The sequence below is a fragment of the Hyaena hyaena genome, unplaced genomic scaffold, assembly GCF_003009895.1.
Source record: "Hyaena hyaena isolate Hyena2069 unplaced genomic scaffold, ASM300989v1 scaffold_382, whole genome shotgun sequence".
In the NCBI taxonomy this organism is placed as follows: Eukaryota; Metazoa; Chordata; class Mammalia; order Carnivora; family Hyaenidae; genus Hyaena; species Hyaena hyaena.
The window spans coordinates 364,493-383,466 of record NW_024081015.1 but is presented as its reverse complement, the minus strand read 5'-3'; the positions used below and the strand labels follow the sequence as shown (position 1 = coordinate 383,466).

The window sequence follows — 18,974 nt, the reverse complement described above, 5'->3', positions numbered from 1 at the left end:
TGAAATCTTGCCATTTGCAACTATGTGGATGGAACTAAAGGGTATCATGCTAAGCAAAATTAGAGACAGACAAATATATAACTTCACTCATATAAGGACTTTAAGACACAAAACAGATATACATACGGGAAGGGAAGCAAAAATAATATAAAAACAGGGAAGGGGACAAAAACATAAGAGACTCTTAAATATGGAGAAAAAACAGGGTTACTGGAGGGGTTGTGTGAAGAGGGATGGGCTAAATGTTTAAGAGACATTAAGGAATCTACTCTTGAAATCATTGTTGCACTATATGCTAACTAACTTGGATGTAAATAAAAAATTAACAACAAAAAAAGATTTAAAAAATTATTTGAAAAAAAAAGAACCTACCCAAGTCATACTGAATTAGAAACTTTGGGGATGGGGTCTAAGAATGTTTTTTAAAATGTTTGTTTTTGAGAGACAAAGTAAGAGAGAGTACATACCTCTAAGAATCTGTCTTTTAACAAGGTTTTAAGATGATTGTGAGTCAAGCTGAAGATTGAAAATAGCTAAATTTTGTCTAATAAGGTACTTAAATTAGTTTGTTCCTAATGGGGTTTTAGTTTAGCTTTTTTCTCTTGCTCCTGGGGTTTTTCTTATTGTTCTCAGGGTATTTCTCTAGAGAAGCTTAGTAAGCATTAAAATTTTAAGGCTATTGAGGCCTTATGCATAAGGCTGTAGGTAACTTAAACTCACATTAGGGTGAGCAAGTGGCCTGCCTAGACTGTCTAGGGTTTTCAGTTTTAAAACTGCAACTAAAGGGATTTCCAGACATGAGGCTTTCAGTGCTAGGACTGGAAAAGTTCTGGGTCAACTCAACATACCTGGTTGAGTATAATACATATAATAGTCTAGCAGTGTATCAGTGACCCATATAAAGTTGTTCCATATGGACAATTCAAAAAATATCTATTTTTGCTTTGAATTTTTTACACCTAACTCTAAGCCAAATGAAAATTTATTTTGATACAAGGTGTGAAGTGAGGCTCTAAGCTAATTTTAGTTCCCCAACAACTAGCTAATTTGTCCAACATTTATTTTTAACAAATTCATTCTTTACCACCAATCTGTCCTTATCATACTATAACTTATTTTAAATAATTTAAATTACAACATAAAAGTACAAGGAATAAAATATAAAAAGTAGACCATTTTTAGAGGAAAGAATTTTCAACAACTGTATAGACCCATGAAACAATTCCAAACAAGATATATATCCTCCCTTTCCATCATCCAACTCAGAAATTTCCATTGTACCACTTTAAAATCAGTACAATCACAAAATACTACTTTCTGGCTTCTATCAATAGAAATTATTGTCCGCTCATGATTATCATATAACTGGATTCATGCTGTATGTGTTTTTGTGGTATGTTTTATTTTACAAAATGTGATGTTTTTTAGTGTCTATGTTGTTGTGAGTTTCAGTTTGTTACTTTTTATTGGTGAATAGCATTATATTGTATAAATGCACCCCAACTTATTTAGCTATTTTGCTACTGATGGACACGAGTCATTTCCAGATCTGAACTATTATTAATAAGGCTGTTATGAACTTTTTTGTTAAAGTGTTTCTGTGGACATGATTTCTCAGGTAAAATCTGGATGATGAGGTTAGCTGCATGTTTAATTTCTTAACAACTTTCCCCCAAATTCTTGCAGTGGTTGTATAATATACCCTCCAATAATGAGAGCTACCAGTCCTCCACATCCTCACCAATGTTTGTCATAATTTTTTTTTTAAATCTTTAGCCTATCAACTGGGTGGGATATGGGATATGTTGCAACTCCCACTGCCAAAGTTAAAAATCCACACATAACTCCACTCTCCAAAAATCTTGAAAATAGCCTATTAAAAAGCCTTACCAACTTGTATGCTATAGGTATTATACACTGTATTCTTGTAATAAACTACAGAAAATGTTATTAAGAAAATCATAAGGAAAATACACTTACCATACTATACTGTATTTATCAAAAAAATCTACATATAAGTGGATGTGTGCAGTTTAACCCCATGTTGTTCAGGGATAACCTCTCATTTTATTTAGGCATAATTTATATTCAATACATTAATCTTTTTAGTTTACAGTTAAAAGTGTTTTAACAATTGCCTATGTTGTATAGATACTGTCACAATCAAGATATAGAAAACTGACATCACTCCTACCTAGATTCTTCCATACACCTTTATTGTTTTTGTTTTTGCACTGTCCTGATGCCTAATGTTAAGTACCTTTTCATGTGTTTATAGGCCATTCATATATCTTGTTTTGTGAAATAAATATTTAATTCTTTTGCTCATTCTTAAAACTGGGTTACTCATCTTTTTATTGTTAATTTCTGAGAGATATTTATGTATTCTGGATACAAATCTTTTATCAGATAATATGTGCTAAGAATAGTTTTGTCTGCTATGTGGCTTGCTGATTTGGTTCTTAATGCAAATTTTTATGGTTAGTATTTTATGTACCTTGTCCAAAAGATTGTCATCTATACCCCAGGGTTGCAAAGATATCCTATGTTTTCTTCTAGTAGGATTATGGTTTGGGCTGTACATTTAGATTCATAATCCATGTAGAATTAATTTTTAGGGCACCTGGAGAACTCAGTTGGTTAAGCATCTAACTCTTGATTCTGGCTCAGGTCAAGATCTCATGGTCATAAGATCGAGCCTCATGTTGGGTTCCCTGTTGGGTATGGAGCCTGCTTAAAAAAAGCATTTTTACATCTGGAGTAAGACTGGGTTGAAGTTCATATTTTTCCATATAAATATCCATTTGTTTCAGCATCATTTATTAAAAAGATTTTTTTTTTCACTACTGAACGGACGTAGCTCTTTGGTTCTATTTAAGAAAATCTTAGTCTGATCCAAGTTCCCTAGGATTTTCTTGTATGTTTTCTCCTAGAAATTTAGTTCTATCATTCAAGTTAATTTTTATAGATGATGAGTGGTAAGGACCAAAGGTCTTTTCTTCTCCTTTTGTCTACTTATTCTATCAATTATGGAAGAAGGTGTTTATTTTTTAAAAATTTCTTTAACGTTTATTTATTTTTGAGACAGAGAGAGAGCACGAGCTGCGGAGGGGCAGAGAGAGAGGGAGACACAGAATCTGAAACAGGCTCCAGGTTCTGAGCGATCAGCATAGAGCCCAATGCGGGGCTCGAACCCGCAGACCGCGAGATCAGGACCTGAGCCGAAGTCGGACGCTTAACTGACTGAGCCATCCAGGGGCGCCTGGAAGAAGGTATTTAATTCCCCTACTGTGCTTGTAGATTTTTCCATTTCTTTTCTTAGTTCTGGCAATTTTTGCTTCATGTATTTTGAAAGGCTTATTAGGCACATGCACACTAAAGACTGTTATGTGTTCTTGATGAAATAATGTTTTTCATCATTATAAAAATCTATCAGTAACACTATTTGTCTTGAAGTCTATTTTGCCTCATATGAGTTTATCACATCATCTTTTTTCTTAGGAAGCTATTACCTTTTAAAAAATTTTTTTTAATGTTTTATTTATTTTTGAGAGATAGAGACAGCATGAGCAGGGGAGGGTCAGAGAGAGGGGGAGTCACAGAACCCGAAGATAGGCTCCAGGCTCTGAGCTAGCTGTCAGCACAGAGCCCGACATGTGGCTCAAACCCACGAACTGTGAGATCATGACCTGAGCTGAAGTTGGACACTCAACCAACTGAGCTACCTGGCTGCCCCTATCACATCATCTTTCATATGTTGTTTATATGGTCTACCTTCTTCTACTCTCTTACTTACAACATATGAGTCTTTATATTTAAAGTGAATTTCTGGTTAAGAGTGTATGTTTTTTTTTATTTAAATTTTAGTTAATATACAATGTAATGTTGGTTTCATAGAATTCAATGGTTTATCACTTACATACAATACCCGGTGCTCATCACAATTAAGTACCCTCCTTAATATCTATCACCCATGTAGTGCCCTCCTTAATGCCATCATCCATCCTATCTGCCTCCCTCCTCAACTTTCACTTTGTTCTCTATCATTAAGAGTCTCCTGTGGTTTGTTTCCATTTCTTCTCTTCCCCTCCCCCACTCTTCACATATGTTCATCTGTTTTGTTTCTTAAATTCCACATCTGAGTGAAATCATGTATTTTTCTATGATTGACTTATTTCGCTTAGCATAATACATTCTAGGTCCACCCAAGTCATTGCAAATGGCAAGATAGCATTTTTTTGGATGGCTGAATAATATTACACTGCATATATATATATATATATACCACATCTTCTTGTCCACTCATCAGTTGATGGACATTAGGGCTCTCTCCATAGTTTGGCTATTGTTGATACTACTACTATAAACACTGAGGTGCATGTACCCCTTTGAATTTGTATTTTTGTATCCTCTGGGTAAATACCTAATAGTGCAATTGCTGGATCCTAGGGTAGTTCTATTTTTAGATTTTTTGAGGAACCTCCATACTGTTCTTCAGAGTAGCTGCACCAGTTTGCATTCCTACTAGCAGTGCAAGAGGGGTCCCCTTTCTCCTCATCCTCGCCATTATCTGTTGTTTCTTGTGTTGTTAAAGAAGTATATGTTTTTGTCTTGGTTTTTTTGAACTGAGCTCACAACTGTATCTTAATTAAGTGTGTTAACTGCAACTTAGATAGTTATTAACAGAGCTGAATTCTGCCTTTGTTTGTAAGAAATATTTTTTTTCAGATTTCATTTTATTCCCTGTATTGAATTTTTAAAACTAGCTCTTGGGAGTATTTTTATTGCTTCCTCCAAAAACAATAACATGTAAATATATCACATTCAACTTTCAAATATTTTATATCAGTTCACAAACTGTATCAGAAGTACTAGTATAATTCCATCTTTCTTGTCAATTTGTTATTTTTCTTTTAAGTAGCTAATAGTCTTATAAAATGTGTCTTTTTCTTTTTATTTAGGTACTGTTTCTGTTGTTCTTAATTTCTTTCTGCAGATCTAGAGTTTCACCTGGTATAATTTATCCTTAACCAGAACAATTTCTTTTAGTTTCTTGTAGGTCTGTCAGGGACAAATTCTCTAAGCTATTGTTTGTTTGAAAATGTCTTTGTTGGAACTGGAGGGTATTATGTTAAGTGAAGTCAGTCAGTCAGAGAAAGACAGATACCATATTTTTTCACTTATATGTGGATCTTGAGAAACTTAACAGAAGACCATGGGGGGAAGGGAAGAAAATAGTTACAGAGAGAGAGGGAGGCAAACCATAAGAGACTCTTAAATATGGAGAACAAACTGAGGGTTGACCGGTGGGGGGGGGGGGTGGGCGGAGGGGAATATGTGATGGGCATTGAGGAGGGCACTTGTTGGGATGAGCACTGGGTGTTGTATGGAAACCAATCTGACAATAAATTATATTTTTTAAAAAAGAAAATGTCTTTAACTTTATTTCTCATAAATAATTTTACTGGATATAGGATTCTAGGCTGACAGGATTTTTTTCTTTCAGCAGTTTAAAGATATTGTTCAATTGCTTTATGTCTTCTAATATTTCTAGTGAGAAATAAGATGTCACTTGTATTGCTCCTGTATAGGCAATGTGTTGTTTCTATAATTGCTTTTAACAAGTGTTCCTTAGTGGAGCTTTCTAGTGCTTCAATTATAATGTATCTAGGTCTGGTTTGATGAGGTTCATAGACCTGTGAGTTGATATTTTTCATCAGTTTTGGAAAGTTCTTTGTCAGCATGTCTTCAAAGATTTTGTGTCCACTTTATTAGACTGATATCATTCCATAGATCTTGGATTCTCTGGTCTGCTTTTTCTTCCCAAATTTCTATAAAATCCTTCTTATATATCAGCTTAGAAACTTTGTCCTATGTTCAAATTCACAGATTCTTTCCTCTGTAGAGTTCAGTGTCCTATTAAGTCTTTTAAATAAAACACTCTTTGTGAGTTTTAAAAATTTCTAACCATTCCATGTGATCCTTTTTTGTAGTACTGATGTCTTTGTCTAAATTCTCCAATCTTTTCATCCATATTGTCTATCTTTATTCCTATATCCTTTAGTACTTTTATCATTATCATCATGATTTCATTATACTTGTTTTATTTAATTTATTTTTTTAAATGTTTTATTTATTTCTAGGAGAGAGAGAGAGACAGCGTGAGCAGGGAAGGGTCAGAGAGAGAGGGAGTCACAGACTGAAACAGGCTCCAGGCTCTGAGCTGGCAGTCAGCACAGAGCCCTATGTGGGGCTCGAACCCACGAACCGTGAGGTCATGACCTTAGCGAAAGTTGGACGCTTAACCGACTAAGCCACCCAGGCGCCCCAATTATACTTATCTTAAAGTCCCTGTTTGAGAAATTCAACATGTGAGCCTTCTCTCAATTTACCTCTATTGACTGCTTTCTGTCTTGATAACTAGGTTTTTTTTTTTTTGGGTGTTTTGTAATTTTTATTGTAAAGTAGACAGTTTCAGATAAAATAACAGTAGAGGCTGAAACAAATAATATATAATCCCAGAATAGGGAACAATCTTTATGTCAGGCCACTACAGTCGGGGAGCTACACTGATATGACCTGTAGTTGAGCTGCAAATGTGTTTTACTGTAATAGTTTTAATTAAGTTTAATTTCAAATGTTTTGAGAGCAATATTAAGACTTTTCCCCCTGGGGCACATGGGTAGCTCAGTCTGTTAAGTGTGTGACTCTTGATGTTGGTGCAGGTTATGATCTCACAGTTGTGAGTTCAAGCCCCACATCGGGCTCTGTGCTTACAGCATGGAGCCTGCTTGGGATTCTCTCTCCTTCTCTCTCTGTCCCTCCCCTATTCACTCTTGCTCTCAAAATAAATAAACTTAAAAAATATATATTAAAAAAAAAACTTTTCCCCCTGAGGAATTTAGCATGGGAGCATTGGTGAGATTATCAGGATCACTTCATGTTTTATAGCTGAACTACTGGCTTGTACAACTGTCTACTTTATAATCCTGCTGCCAGTTTCCTGAGCTACTGGTACATTCTCTTTGTTCTCTAGATCTATCCCAGGCTTGCTTGGTGTGTCTTGTAGATATCAATCTGTCCACACAACCTCTCAAGTACTCTCTTACCCCACTCTCCTCTCAAGTACAGACTTCCTAGGATTGTTTTTCACAGATCTTCTGCTCAAGGTCCCCTATTTTTAATGATCAGGTACCTTGTATTTGGGGATTGCCCTATAGGATTCAGGAATGAATTTCTCTCAATTCTCTGCTGTTGGTTACCAACTTTTGGTTTATTGCATCTGAGCACTCAGTGAAAACCAATGAGACAGACTTGGCAGGTAGTTTTAATACTTGCTTTGTGATTTCCTAGAATTTTTCTCAGTTTTGCCAGTCCAATGATGCCATTACATGTTATGTAAAGTTTGGGCTGGTTTCCCCCATCCCCATCTATGCGTTCTCTTTCTCGCATCACTCTATCAGGTACTACTGAAAATAAATTCATAATGCAAAATTTAGAGTAAGAGAAAATAATTTATTATAGGTCACATCTATTAGATGCCTATAAAATTCAGAAAGTAGAACTATTATTTATAGAACTTAAGATTAAAAATTGGTTTAAAAGAAAAATCAAAAAGAATGTAAGAAACTATAAATAATGAAGAATCCATAAAAACCACCAAGGTAGACTGAAAAAAGAACCAGAAAGAAATTCTAGAAAACAAAGTACTCTGAAATTAAAACGTTAGTTTTGGTTGGGGTGTCTGGGTGGCTTAGTTGGTTAAGCGTCCACCTTCAGCTCATGAGTTCAAGCCCCAGGTTAGGATCTGTGCTGACAGCTCAAAGCCTGAAGCCTGTTTCAGAATCCATGTCTCCGTCTCTCTGCCCCTCCTCTACTCACGCTGTCTCTCTCTCTTTCACTCTTTCTCTCAAAACAAATAAAGATAAAAGAAATTAAAAAATTAGTTTTGGCTTAAAGAGCAGATTAGACATAGATGAAGAAAATTTATGAACTAGAAAAACAGATCTGACTGAAATTAAGCACAAGAAGACAAGGTTAATAAATATGATACTGGGGCTAAAAGATATACAGGACAGAATGATATCCTCCTCTTATAGGAACTGAAGAAGGAGAGAATCTATACAACGTGGGAAAGGCAAAACTTGAGAAAATACTGGCTAAGATTTCAGAATTGATTATAGATAAACTCCTCTGATCCAGGAAGCTCAACAAATCCTAAACAGAATGAATAAAATGCTAGACACAGCATATTTTAATTAAACTGTAGTACACCAAAAAGTAAGAGACTTAAAAAAAAAAAATGTCAGAGAGCATAAAACAGTATCTTCAAAGTACTGAGACAAGAGCTCTTAATCTAGTACATTAGACTGAATTATATACACAAGTGAGAATGAGGTAAAGATACTTTCAGACAAACTCTACGATTATTTATCATTAAGAAATTTTTGCTAAAAGAATAATCCAAAGACTCCCAATAAGGTTCATCTGGATATCTGACAAATATTTTAGCTTTTTAAAATGACCAGGAAATTTTACTAGCATGTAGAGGATGGGAGGTAGAAAAGCTAAATTTTCTACAATGAATCAAACAGTCCTGGGGCGCCTGGGTGGCTTAGTCAGTTGAGCGTCCGACTTTCGCTTAGGTCATGATCTCGCGGTTCTTGGGTTCGAGCCCCGCGTCGGGCTCTGTGCTGACTGCCGGCCCAGAGCCTGGAGCCTATTTCAGAGTCTGTGATTCCCTCTCTCTCTGACCCTCCCCTGCTCACGCTGTCTCTCTCTCTCTCCTAGAAATAAATAAAACATTAAAAAAAATTTAAAAAAAACAAAAAACAAAAAAAACAGTCCTACACAACAAATCCAAACACAATGCTGTCAGTGGCCTGCTGAAAAACACAGAAGAAAGAAGTGAGCTATAAGAAGAGATGATGAACAATAACAACAATATAGAACATACGGATTAACTGTTAAAAAACAAAAATCAAAATGACTAAGTTTGGGTGACATAAAAATAAAACAGCAGCACCTGGGTGGGTTCAGTTAGTTAAGCGTCTGACTTCAGCTCAGCTCATGATCTCACAGTTTGTGAGTTTGAGTACTGCGTTGGGCTCTGTGCTGGTAGCTCAGAGGCTCCATGGAGCCCGTTTCAGATTCTGTGTCTCCCTCTCTCTCTCTGTTCCTCCCTCATTCATGTTCTCTTTCTCTCTCTCAAAAATAAATGCTAAAAAAAAAAAAGTCAAATACTAGAAATAGCACAAAGGTTTAAGGTTCCCAAAGTCAGGGTGTCATTAGGGAAAAGAGTTGAACCTGATTAGTTTTAGCCTAAAACTCTACAGATAATAACCACATAAACACACAAACTTAAAGTAAAAAGTGGAGAAAAGATGAGACAAACATTAAGCAAAAAAGAGTCATATTAATATCAGGCAATATAGATTCTAGGTTAAACATATTATTATCTATTAACATTTGTTTATTTTTGGGAGAGAGTGAGCGAGTGTGCACATGCACTAGCAGGGGAGGGGCAGAGAGACAGACACACAGAATCTGAAGTAGGCTACAGGCTCTGAGCTGTCAGCACAGAGCTTGAGGTGGGGCTCAAACTCATGAACTGTGAGATCACAATCTGAGACAAGCTGAATGTTTAACTAACTGAGCCACCCAAGTGGCCTGGGTAAAAACTATTATTATAAATAAAGAGCATTATTACATAATAACAAAAATTATTATGAGTTGAATAATAACTACCAGGAAGGAATAATGATTCTGAACTTAGATGTATCTAATAACATAGTTTCAAAGATATAAAAATAAAAAATCACTCAAGGACAAACGGCTGAACCCACCATCATATTCAGACAGTTTAGAAAACTTAATATTTTTAAAATTTATTATTATTTTTTAAAAATTTAATTATTTTTATTTTAAAATTAAATTTTATTTTGTTTACTTTTAATTATTTTTATTTTTAAAATTAAAAATTTTTTAAATTTTAATTATTTTTGAGAGCAATAGAGAGTATGAGGTAGGGAGGGACAGAGAGAGAGAGAGAGAGAGACACAGAATCCAAACCAGGCTTCAGGCTCTAAGCTGTCAGCTCAGGGCCAAATGTGGGGGACTCGAACTCACAAACCTCGAGATCATGAACCGAGCCAAAGGTGGCCGCTCAACCGACTGAGACACCAAGGCCTCCCCAAATTTTGTTTAATAATACATCAAGTAGAGAACAGATTAAAGTATAAAGAAAATCTGTACAACCTAAGTAACAAGGTTAATAAACATATAGATAACATTGCAGTCAATAGACAATATATACTTTCTTCAAGCACATTTATAAAGACTGATCCCTTATAAAGTCAAATATTGAAAGAAAATCTATCATACAGAGCATGTTCTTTGACATCCCTGCAATCCTACAATTAAGTTGTAAAACGTGAGAAAATAACCAAAGTATCTCCCACAACTTTAGGATATGAAAAACAAAACTTTTAATAATTAATAGGTCATAGTTAAAATAATAAAAACATTACTTTGATTAACATCTCCTACCGATATAATACGATCTCCTTTTCTGAGCTCTCCACTAAGATCAGCTGGTCCTCCAGCCAAGATAAAGGAAATGAATATGCCTTCTCCATCTTCTCCTCCTACTATGTTGAAACCAAGGCCTGTTGAGCCACGATGAAGAACAACTTTTCTAGGTTCCCTAAAAATTAGAAAAATATTGAACAACTTAGAAATTTTATATAGAACTTGACATTCTATCACTGAGATTTCCCTATTGATAACTCTTATATCATCAAACTATAAAGCTAGATGAAAGTTAAAAATGTTTTCAAAACAATGGGGTAGAGATTCTAAGACTAGAAATTAAGCATAGAAAGTGAAAGGGAAAATATTAATTTTATATAAAAGCTAAAAACCCATGTTAAAAAGTTTTTGGTAAAAAAATTTTTTTTTGTTAAAAAACAAACATGATACTAAAACAAAAGAAGAAAACAATGTGGTAATAAAAATAGTGACTTAACGAGCCCTACTCAAGAAATATATATACTTAAGTTGATGTGCACATTTTATTGCCTATGAAGCAGTCACTGCCCCAGATGTTATAAAAGGCAGGTAAACCTTGGTCTTAGAAAAGGTAGGCCCTTTTCAGTCTCAAAAGAATGAATCATGACTAACCTAAGACAGTCACAGCAATCCCATTCCTCTTTGCTAAGTGAGGCTATTACCCTATTCTGGCTTCTGAGAAATAAAGATAAATTTTTACTGATATTTCCCAAAGAAAGAAAGACTCTAACAAAAACAAAGCATATTTTGTTCCCATACAAACACATTTGTTCCCTTCTCCACCCAAAATAACACCCATACAAAAATCCCACTGGCTTGGATATATTATAGTCATTAAGGTAAGACTGGAAGAATCCTAGAGATACTATGGACCTAAGGATTGCTACACAAATGCTAGAACTGTCCATCTCCAAACTTTTTATGTAAAATAAATATATTTACTTCTTAAGTCATATCCCTCCACCTCTCTCTCTCTGCTATTCATTCATTCAAAGATGAGCTTTTCTCCCACCCTCCATTTAAAATCTCTGAAATAAGAATACATCTTACCACTAAATGTTTCACACTTGCTGCCAGTTATATACATAGTTGTGTGAATACCATTTATACCTTCTGGTAAGACCATGAAAATTCTAGGGGCAGATTATTTTAGACATGATGAGATACAAAATATCATTTGGAATTAGAATGTATCATATTTGGTTAAGTATTTTTAAAATGTAGCAGATTTTTCTAGACATTGCAAAAAAGCTATTGGTAACAAAAGGCTTAACAGAAGTATTCTTTAAGAATGAATTTTAGGGATCCTCCCATATAATGTGGAATTAATCTTAAGTATTTACTAAAAACTTAAACAGGCATTTTCTAGTCATTCATTTCATCATTAATCAGCTCTGCTGGTTCACTTACCGAGTTAACAAAATTATACTTTTTTTGTCAAAAGCAGTGAAACAGTAAAACCAAACAATATATTGTTTAGGAGATATTAAACAATTATATACATATGTGAAAGAAAAAAATGGAACAATAAAACCAAATTCAGGAAAACAGTTAATTTGGTGAGGCAGTATAGGAGAAGCTGGGTAGGATTAGGGCACAAAATAGGTTTCACTATATTGGTGATGTTTTATTTCACTGTTAGGTGTTGGATTCATAGTTCAGGGTTTCTGCTACGTTTTAAAACATATATATGGGAGAGGAGGTGGAGGGATGGGTTAAATGGTTGATGGGTATTAAGGAGGGCACTTGTGATGAGCACTGGGTGTTGTATGTAAGTGAAGAATCACAAAATTCTACACCTGAAACTAATATTACACTGTGTGTTAACTAACTGGAATTTATATTAAAACTTGAAAAAAATATACATACGGAGCAAAAAAATAACAAACCATGTGTATGAATTACAGTTTTACATTAGCAAATAATAATTTTAAAATGCCCTGCTAAAGTCCAATAATATTTCAGAAGAAAATAAATGCAGATTTTTCATATTATAAGATATTCAACATCATAAGTTATTAGAGAAATGCATGAAAATCACAAGATATGTCCCACCTACTACAATGGCTATGAAAACAGAAAAAACAAGTATTTGTGAGGATGTGGAGAAACTGGAACCCTCATATATTGATGGCGGGAATGTAAAATGGTGTGGCTGCTACAGAAAACAAATGGTTCCTCATAAACATAAACAAATATACATTTACCATATGACTTAGCAATTCCACTTCTTAGTATGTATCCAAAGGAAGTGAAAGTAAGGATGCGAGCAGATACTTGCATGCCTATGTTTGTCACAGCATTATTCCTAATATCCAAAAGGTAGGAACAACCCAAGTATCCATCAAGAGATGAATGGATAAATAAAATGTGGTATATACAAATAATGGAATATTATTCAGCCATAAGGAATGAAGTTTTGATATATGCTACAACATGGATGAATCTTAAAAACATTAGCTAATGAAAGAAGTCAGACACAAAAGAATTGTAAGATTACTCTTATATGAACAATCTAGAATAAGCAAATTCATAGTATACAGAAAGTAGACTAGACTAGAGGTTACCACAGACTGGGAGGACAAGGAAGTGGGAATTACTGCTTAATGGTTACAGAGTTTGTCTGAGGTGATAAAAAGGTTCTGTAAATAGTGATGATGACTGCGTAACACTGTGTATGCAATTAATGCTACTGGATCACACATTAAAAAAAGTAATAATGTAATATACTAAAAATCACTGAGTTTTACATTTTAAATGGGTGAATTGTATGATATGTGGATCATATCTCAATGAACCTGTTAAAAAGTGAACTTCAGAATCATCAATTTTCTGTATGTTATGATTTCTTTTCTTTTCCTTTTTAAATTGGTAATGTGAGACAACCTCTGAAAGATTGCTGATGGTCAAACTGTGGGGAACTTCTAATGTGAATGCAAAGGATTTTTATACTTTATTATCTGGACAAAATAGTGTGATTATCAAAAGAGTGATAAAACATACATTTTAGTTACCGCAGTAATCAACCACCAGATTTTCAAAGAAAAGAAAACAGGTAGACCTGTTGTATAATACTACAAAGTCCAATACAATATTCTAGACAAAAGATATATAATGAAAAATGATGGGGAATAGCAATCAAGATGCTAATTTATTTACTTTGAAAAATATCCAGAGTATTAAAGATTAGACAAGCCATTAACTATTTTCTTCTTTACTTCTATAAAAAGGCACTATTAGAAAACAACTACAAAGCCATAACAGAGCAGTATAGGAGCACAGTCTACAGACAAAGAGCCTTAAAATTCATATCAGAAATAAATAACCACAGGTGCCTGGGTGACTCAGCTGGTTAACCTGCGGACTTCAGCTCAGGTCATGATCTCGCGATTCTTGAGTTCAAGCCCCAGCCTGGAGCCTGTTTTGGATTCTGTGTCTCCCTCTTTCTCTGCCCCTCCCCCTTTCAACCTCTGTCTCTCTCTCTTTCAAAAATAAACAAACATTAAAAATAATAATTAAAAAAATCAACAAAAAACAAAGAAATAACCACAAACACTGTTCTTTTTGCTAATTTTCACTCCAAACACAATAACTGTACACCTATTGTAAATTAAGTTTTCAATATTGCTAACTATTGAAAAAGAGAACACAGATGAAAATTCCTTCCTATGGGACCTTAAAGAGATCACAGAGTCTGACAGGAATAATTATAAGTATGAAAGCTCAAAAATACTAATGCCAACAATAACTCAATTAATAAAAACATAGACACTAATTGGCAGATACTTAATGTTAAATGAAATACTTGTGCAAATCATAAAGCAGTATGTATGAACATAATGTCTTATTACTATATTGAACAATATGAAAAAGATCTAAAATACTTTTCACTTATTTTTTTCTCACCTGGTTAAGAATTTTTTGGGAATAAAAAGCAATTAATTTAAAGTTAGATCAAAGTAAATTTTATTTTTATTTTTTTTAATTTCTAGGATAGAGAGAGACAGCGTGAACAGGGGAGGATCAGAGAGAGAGGGAGATACAGACTCTGAAACAGGCTCCAGGCTCTGAGCTGGCAGTCAGCACAGAGCCCGACGTGGGGCTCGAACCCACAAACCGCGAGATCATGACCTAAGCGAAAGTTGGAAGCTTAACCGACTAAGCCACCCAGGCGCCCCAATCAAAGTAAATTTTAAAAGTGAGGATATCAAGAATACCAAGCAAAGAAAATATCACTTGTTGAATTCTCAACATGAATCACATAACTGCCATAATAAATTTTATGATCTATAGATAGGAATATAAGAAAAGTTAGTTTTAAATATACATAAACATAGTTATAACTTAGTTTTACTATGCTAATTTCTAAGCACAATTTGCCATTCCTGAAAAAAAAAGTAGTATCTTTTTAAAAGGGCAGTAACTTATTTGGAATATAAAATATTTCTGTATTTCAGCCTCTTCATAAACTCTCCAATGAAAAAATTAAGGTTTAAGTTCATTATCTATTGATAAAATTTTTTAGTCCTTAAAATGTTGTTGTCTTACTTGGTTGATTATAATTCCATCTAACAGTCAGCTTTATTTAAGAAAGATGAAATTTTGCTTCCTTACCGTGTAATTTCATCATCTCCAAGCATTGCTTTTGAAACAGGTGAGTATCTGGCTGGTGATGCTGGTGTATGGCTCAAGTAGGAAGATGGACTAACATGGTTATCAACAGGTTGAGAAGAAGCTTCAAAATAAAGATAGTAAAAAACACTTTAAGTGAAATAAGCCATTCAGTACTGATCTTGAATTATCAATTTCAAGGTTAGTTAATATGTAATTCATATTCACTTATTTGTATAAGTTGGTAGAAAAGACTTATTTATCAGGTAAAAAATTAGACAAGCTGAAGTTTCCAGATAAAAACTAGTTTAGATATTCAGATCAGTAAAGCAAACTTATTCCATCTGGTTTCTCTTGAGAAAATAGAACTAAAAAGGAGTTTTACATTAACTGATTTGCACAGTGAAATCCAGGAATGGTCATCTAAAAGACTATCATTAATGAACTGTAGTGTCAACACAGACCGGAAGTATATAATAAAATTCATAATCTGCAGTCACCTACTGAATGAGGGGAATGGAAATAGAATCTTAGAAAAGAGCTGAACTAGCAAGGATAAACTTCAGCTTTTTCACAATGTTCTATTAGTTCAACAGATACAAAAAAATAGATTCTACCTATATCTACAGGAAAACCAACCAATCATTATTTAATTGCTAATCTTTAGGACTAGCTTTCCCATATTTTGGTCATATTAGCATACATAAAAAGGTATAATTCAATTAAAAATAACACTTCCCCCCCCAGTGTAACGTATTTGTAAGAAGCAGCCTGGCTATTCATATATTTGGCCATAAAGAGGACATCAATTCTCGGTTTGCAGAACAACTGTTACAAATATGCATCGCTGTCTTGAATAGATAAGACAGCATACTAAATGAATAAGACTGATACTTACATTGGTTCATAAAATACCTTATTAGTGAATTTGCATCTCTAATTACAAATAAAAATAAAGTCCTTATATAAAGTTTGTGTGTGATACCAACTGTAAAAATTTTTAATAAGTAACACAAAGTTCTGTTCTAACACAAATGAAGTGTTAAAAAAAAAAAAAAAAAAGGCATCATCTCTGTCCATTAAAGAGACTAAATACTATTTGTAAAAGTTCAGTTATACTTGGGGAGCCTGGGTGGCTCAGTAGTTTAAGTGTCGGGCTTTGGCTCAGGTCATGATCTCACAGTTTGTGAGTTTTAGCCCCATGTCGGGCTCTGTGCTGACATCTCAGAGCCCGGAGCCTGCTTTGGATTCTGTGTCTCCCTCTCTCTCTACCTCTCAAAAAGAAACAAACATTGAAAAAAAATTTTTTTGAAGTTCAGTTATACCTGAGTAATTATAAATCAATGGGCAGGTAATGAAGATGTATCACTGGAAGACAGTATATTCATTTCAAAGTATAATTTATATTAAACTTAAAATTACATTAGTACTATCAAAACAATTCATTTCTAGGCAACACAACTGTACTGTATACATATATAGTTAGCTAATACATTACGAACTTGTACAAAGAGTATCTGTGCTCATATAATTGAGAGTATAAAAAAGCCCAAATTTCAAAATTTATTTGAGAAATAAAGACAGAGAGACATACAAGCAGGGAGGGGCAAAAAGAGAAGGGGAGAGAGAATCCCAATCAGTCTCCTCGCTGTCAGTACAGAGCCTGTCACAGGGTTTGAGCTCATAAACCGCCATATCATGACCTGAGCCAAAATCAAGAGTTAGACACAACTGACTGAGCCACCCAGATGCCCCAAACAGCCCAAGTTTAGAAATATTTAAAATAACTATTTCTCAAAGTGTAGTCCATGAGTTAGTCCACGAGAAGCATCAGAATTATCCTGGCTGTTAAAAGAACTGCTTGTTTTCCTCTCCCAGGCAGTGGGGCCAGGATTTGGTAGCTGGTACTGAAAGAAAACCCTTGCCCTGGGATTGCATTCTTGCCCTGGGACTGTGACAGTTGCAGCTGTCACTCAGTGGGACAGAGGAAAAAAGGAAATAAAAGAAAATTTTAAAAAATTTAAAAAAATAAAAGAAATGTTTCTGTGCTATTTCCCACAACTATTAGAACAAAAAAAGAATGTGTACTATTTACCAATACCTTTGGTGACTATTTACATATAACTTTGAAAAAGGCTGCCTCCTTTCTTATTATCAAGATTCTGATTTAAAAATAATTTTTTAAAATGTTTATTTTGAGAGAGTGAATGCATGCACAAACAGGAGAGGGGGAGAGGGGGGAGGAGGGAGAGAGGGGGAGGGACGGAGGGAGGGAGGGAGGGGGAGAGAGAAGGAAAGAGAGAATCTTAAGAGGGTTCTAGGCTCAGAGTGCAGAGCCCAACACCAGGCTCAACCTTACGGACTGTGAGATCACGACAAACTGAGCCAAAATCAAGAGTCAGATGCTTAAGTGACTGAGCCACCCAGGCACGACTAAAATTGATTTTTAAAGACTATTAGGTTAAAATGCTTAACACAGTTCATTTAAAATATTTAATAATAGAGAAATAAGATAGATTAAAGCAAAAAGACTTACAGTTGGTGATATCAGGTGGTGCGTAGCCATCATTCATATACATACTTGTGGGTTTTGCCACTTTCAAGTAAACAAAATCAGATGTGTTCTTTAAGGCAGTTACTGCTTCTTCATGAGTAACTTCTTCTAAACACACACTATTCACCTAAAAGAAAAACCCAGAAGACATTTGTTTTAGGATATTTTCACTTGCTTCCTGCTTTTTGGTTATAAACAATTATAAAATACAAAATACAAAGCAAGGGTGATTTAAGGAATATAAAGGTTGGTGGAAAGAAAATACCCATATTTTTTTGTCTATTGTATCAGGAAATTGTTTATTTATGTTAATGAAATAGCCAATCTTAATTCCAGCCCCAATTCCTCCCAATCCCCAAGCCTAATCTACTTTTTACTGTTAGGTATTTATGAATATATGTGGGTATATTTTAGTTGTTGTTGTTGTTTTTTAAAGAAAATGAGACTATATTAAAGTTTTTATTCTGCAACTGATTTTTAATGTAAGGAATCTTAGAGATCTTTCCATGTTGGGACACACAGAATTACCTCATTTAAAAAAACTGCTGCACATTATACCGTTGTGCGGTTGTATCATAACTTATTTTATTTTATTTTTAATTTTTTTTTAATGTTTTATTTATTTCTAGGAGAGAGAGAGAGAGACAGCGTGAGCAGGGGAGGGTCAGAGAGAGAGGGAGTGACAGACTCTGAAACAGGCTCCAGGCTCTGAGCTGGCAGTCAGCACAGAGCCCGACGCGGGGCTCGAACCCACGAACCGCGAGATCATGACCCAAGCGAAAGTCGGATGCTTAACCGACTAAGCCACCCAGGCGCCCTGTATCATAATTTATTAAACCATTTCAATATTAACAGATATTTAAACTGTTCTAAATAAATGTCTCTAGTAAATTTATACTCACTAACAAAATAAAAGAGCGTCATGGCCATCTGCTCAGGCCTTTGCCAACACCAAATAGTATCAATTCATAAAAAAGCTTTCTTTGGAGCACCTGGGTGGCTCAGCTGGTTGACTGTCCAACTTCAGCTCAGGTCATGATTTTGCAGTCTGTGAGTTCAGCCCCCGCATCAGGTTCTATGCTGACAGCTCACAGCCTGGAGCCTGCTTCAGATTCTGTCTCCTCCTCTCCCTGCCCCTTCTCCACCTCACTGTCTCTCTCTCTCTCTCAAAAATAAATAAAAACATCAATTTGTGCATCATTATTTAAATCTTCTCTTCCACTGTTTAATAGTTGAGGAG

At 34.7% G+C, this 18,974-nt stretch overlaps 1 protein-coding gene across 11 annotated transcripts in view; it reads right to left on the bottom strand.

The window, feature by feature from the left end:
• DLG1 (discs large MAGUK scaffold protein 1) overlaps nt 1-18,974 on the bottom strand; it is a 289,163-nt gene that overhangs the window by 75,334 nt on the left and 194,855 nt on the right. For all 11 annotated transcript variants that reach the window (XM_039250830.1, XM_039250829.1, XM_039250838.1 and 8 more), the window contains 3 exons: nt 17,717-17,861; nt 15,184-15,304; nt 10,549-10,705 (listed from right to left, as the gene is read on the bottom strand). In XM_039250830.1, coding sequence (XP_039106761.1) covers nt 10,549-10,705; nt 15,184-15,304; nt 17,717-17,861 — 423 coding nt within the window. The remainder of the gene's footprint in view (nt 1-10,548; nt 10,706-15,183; nt 15,305-17,716; nt 17,862-18,974) is intronic.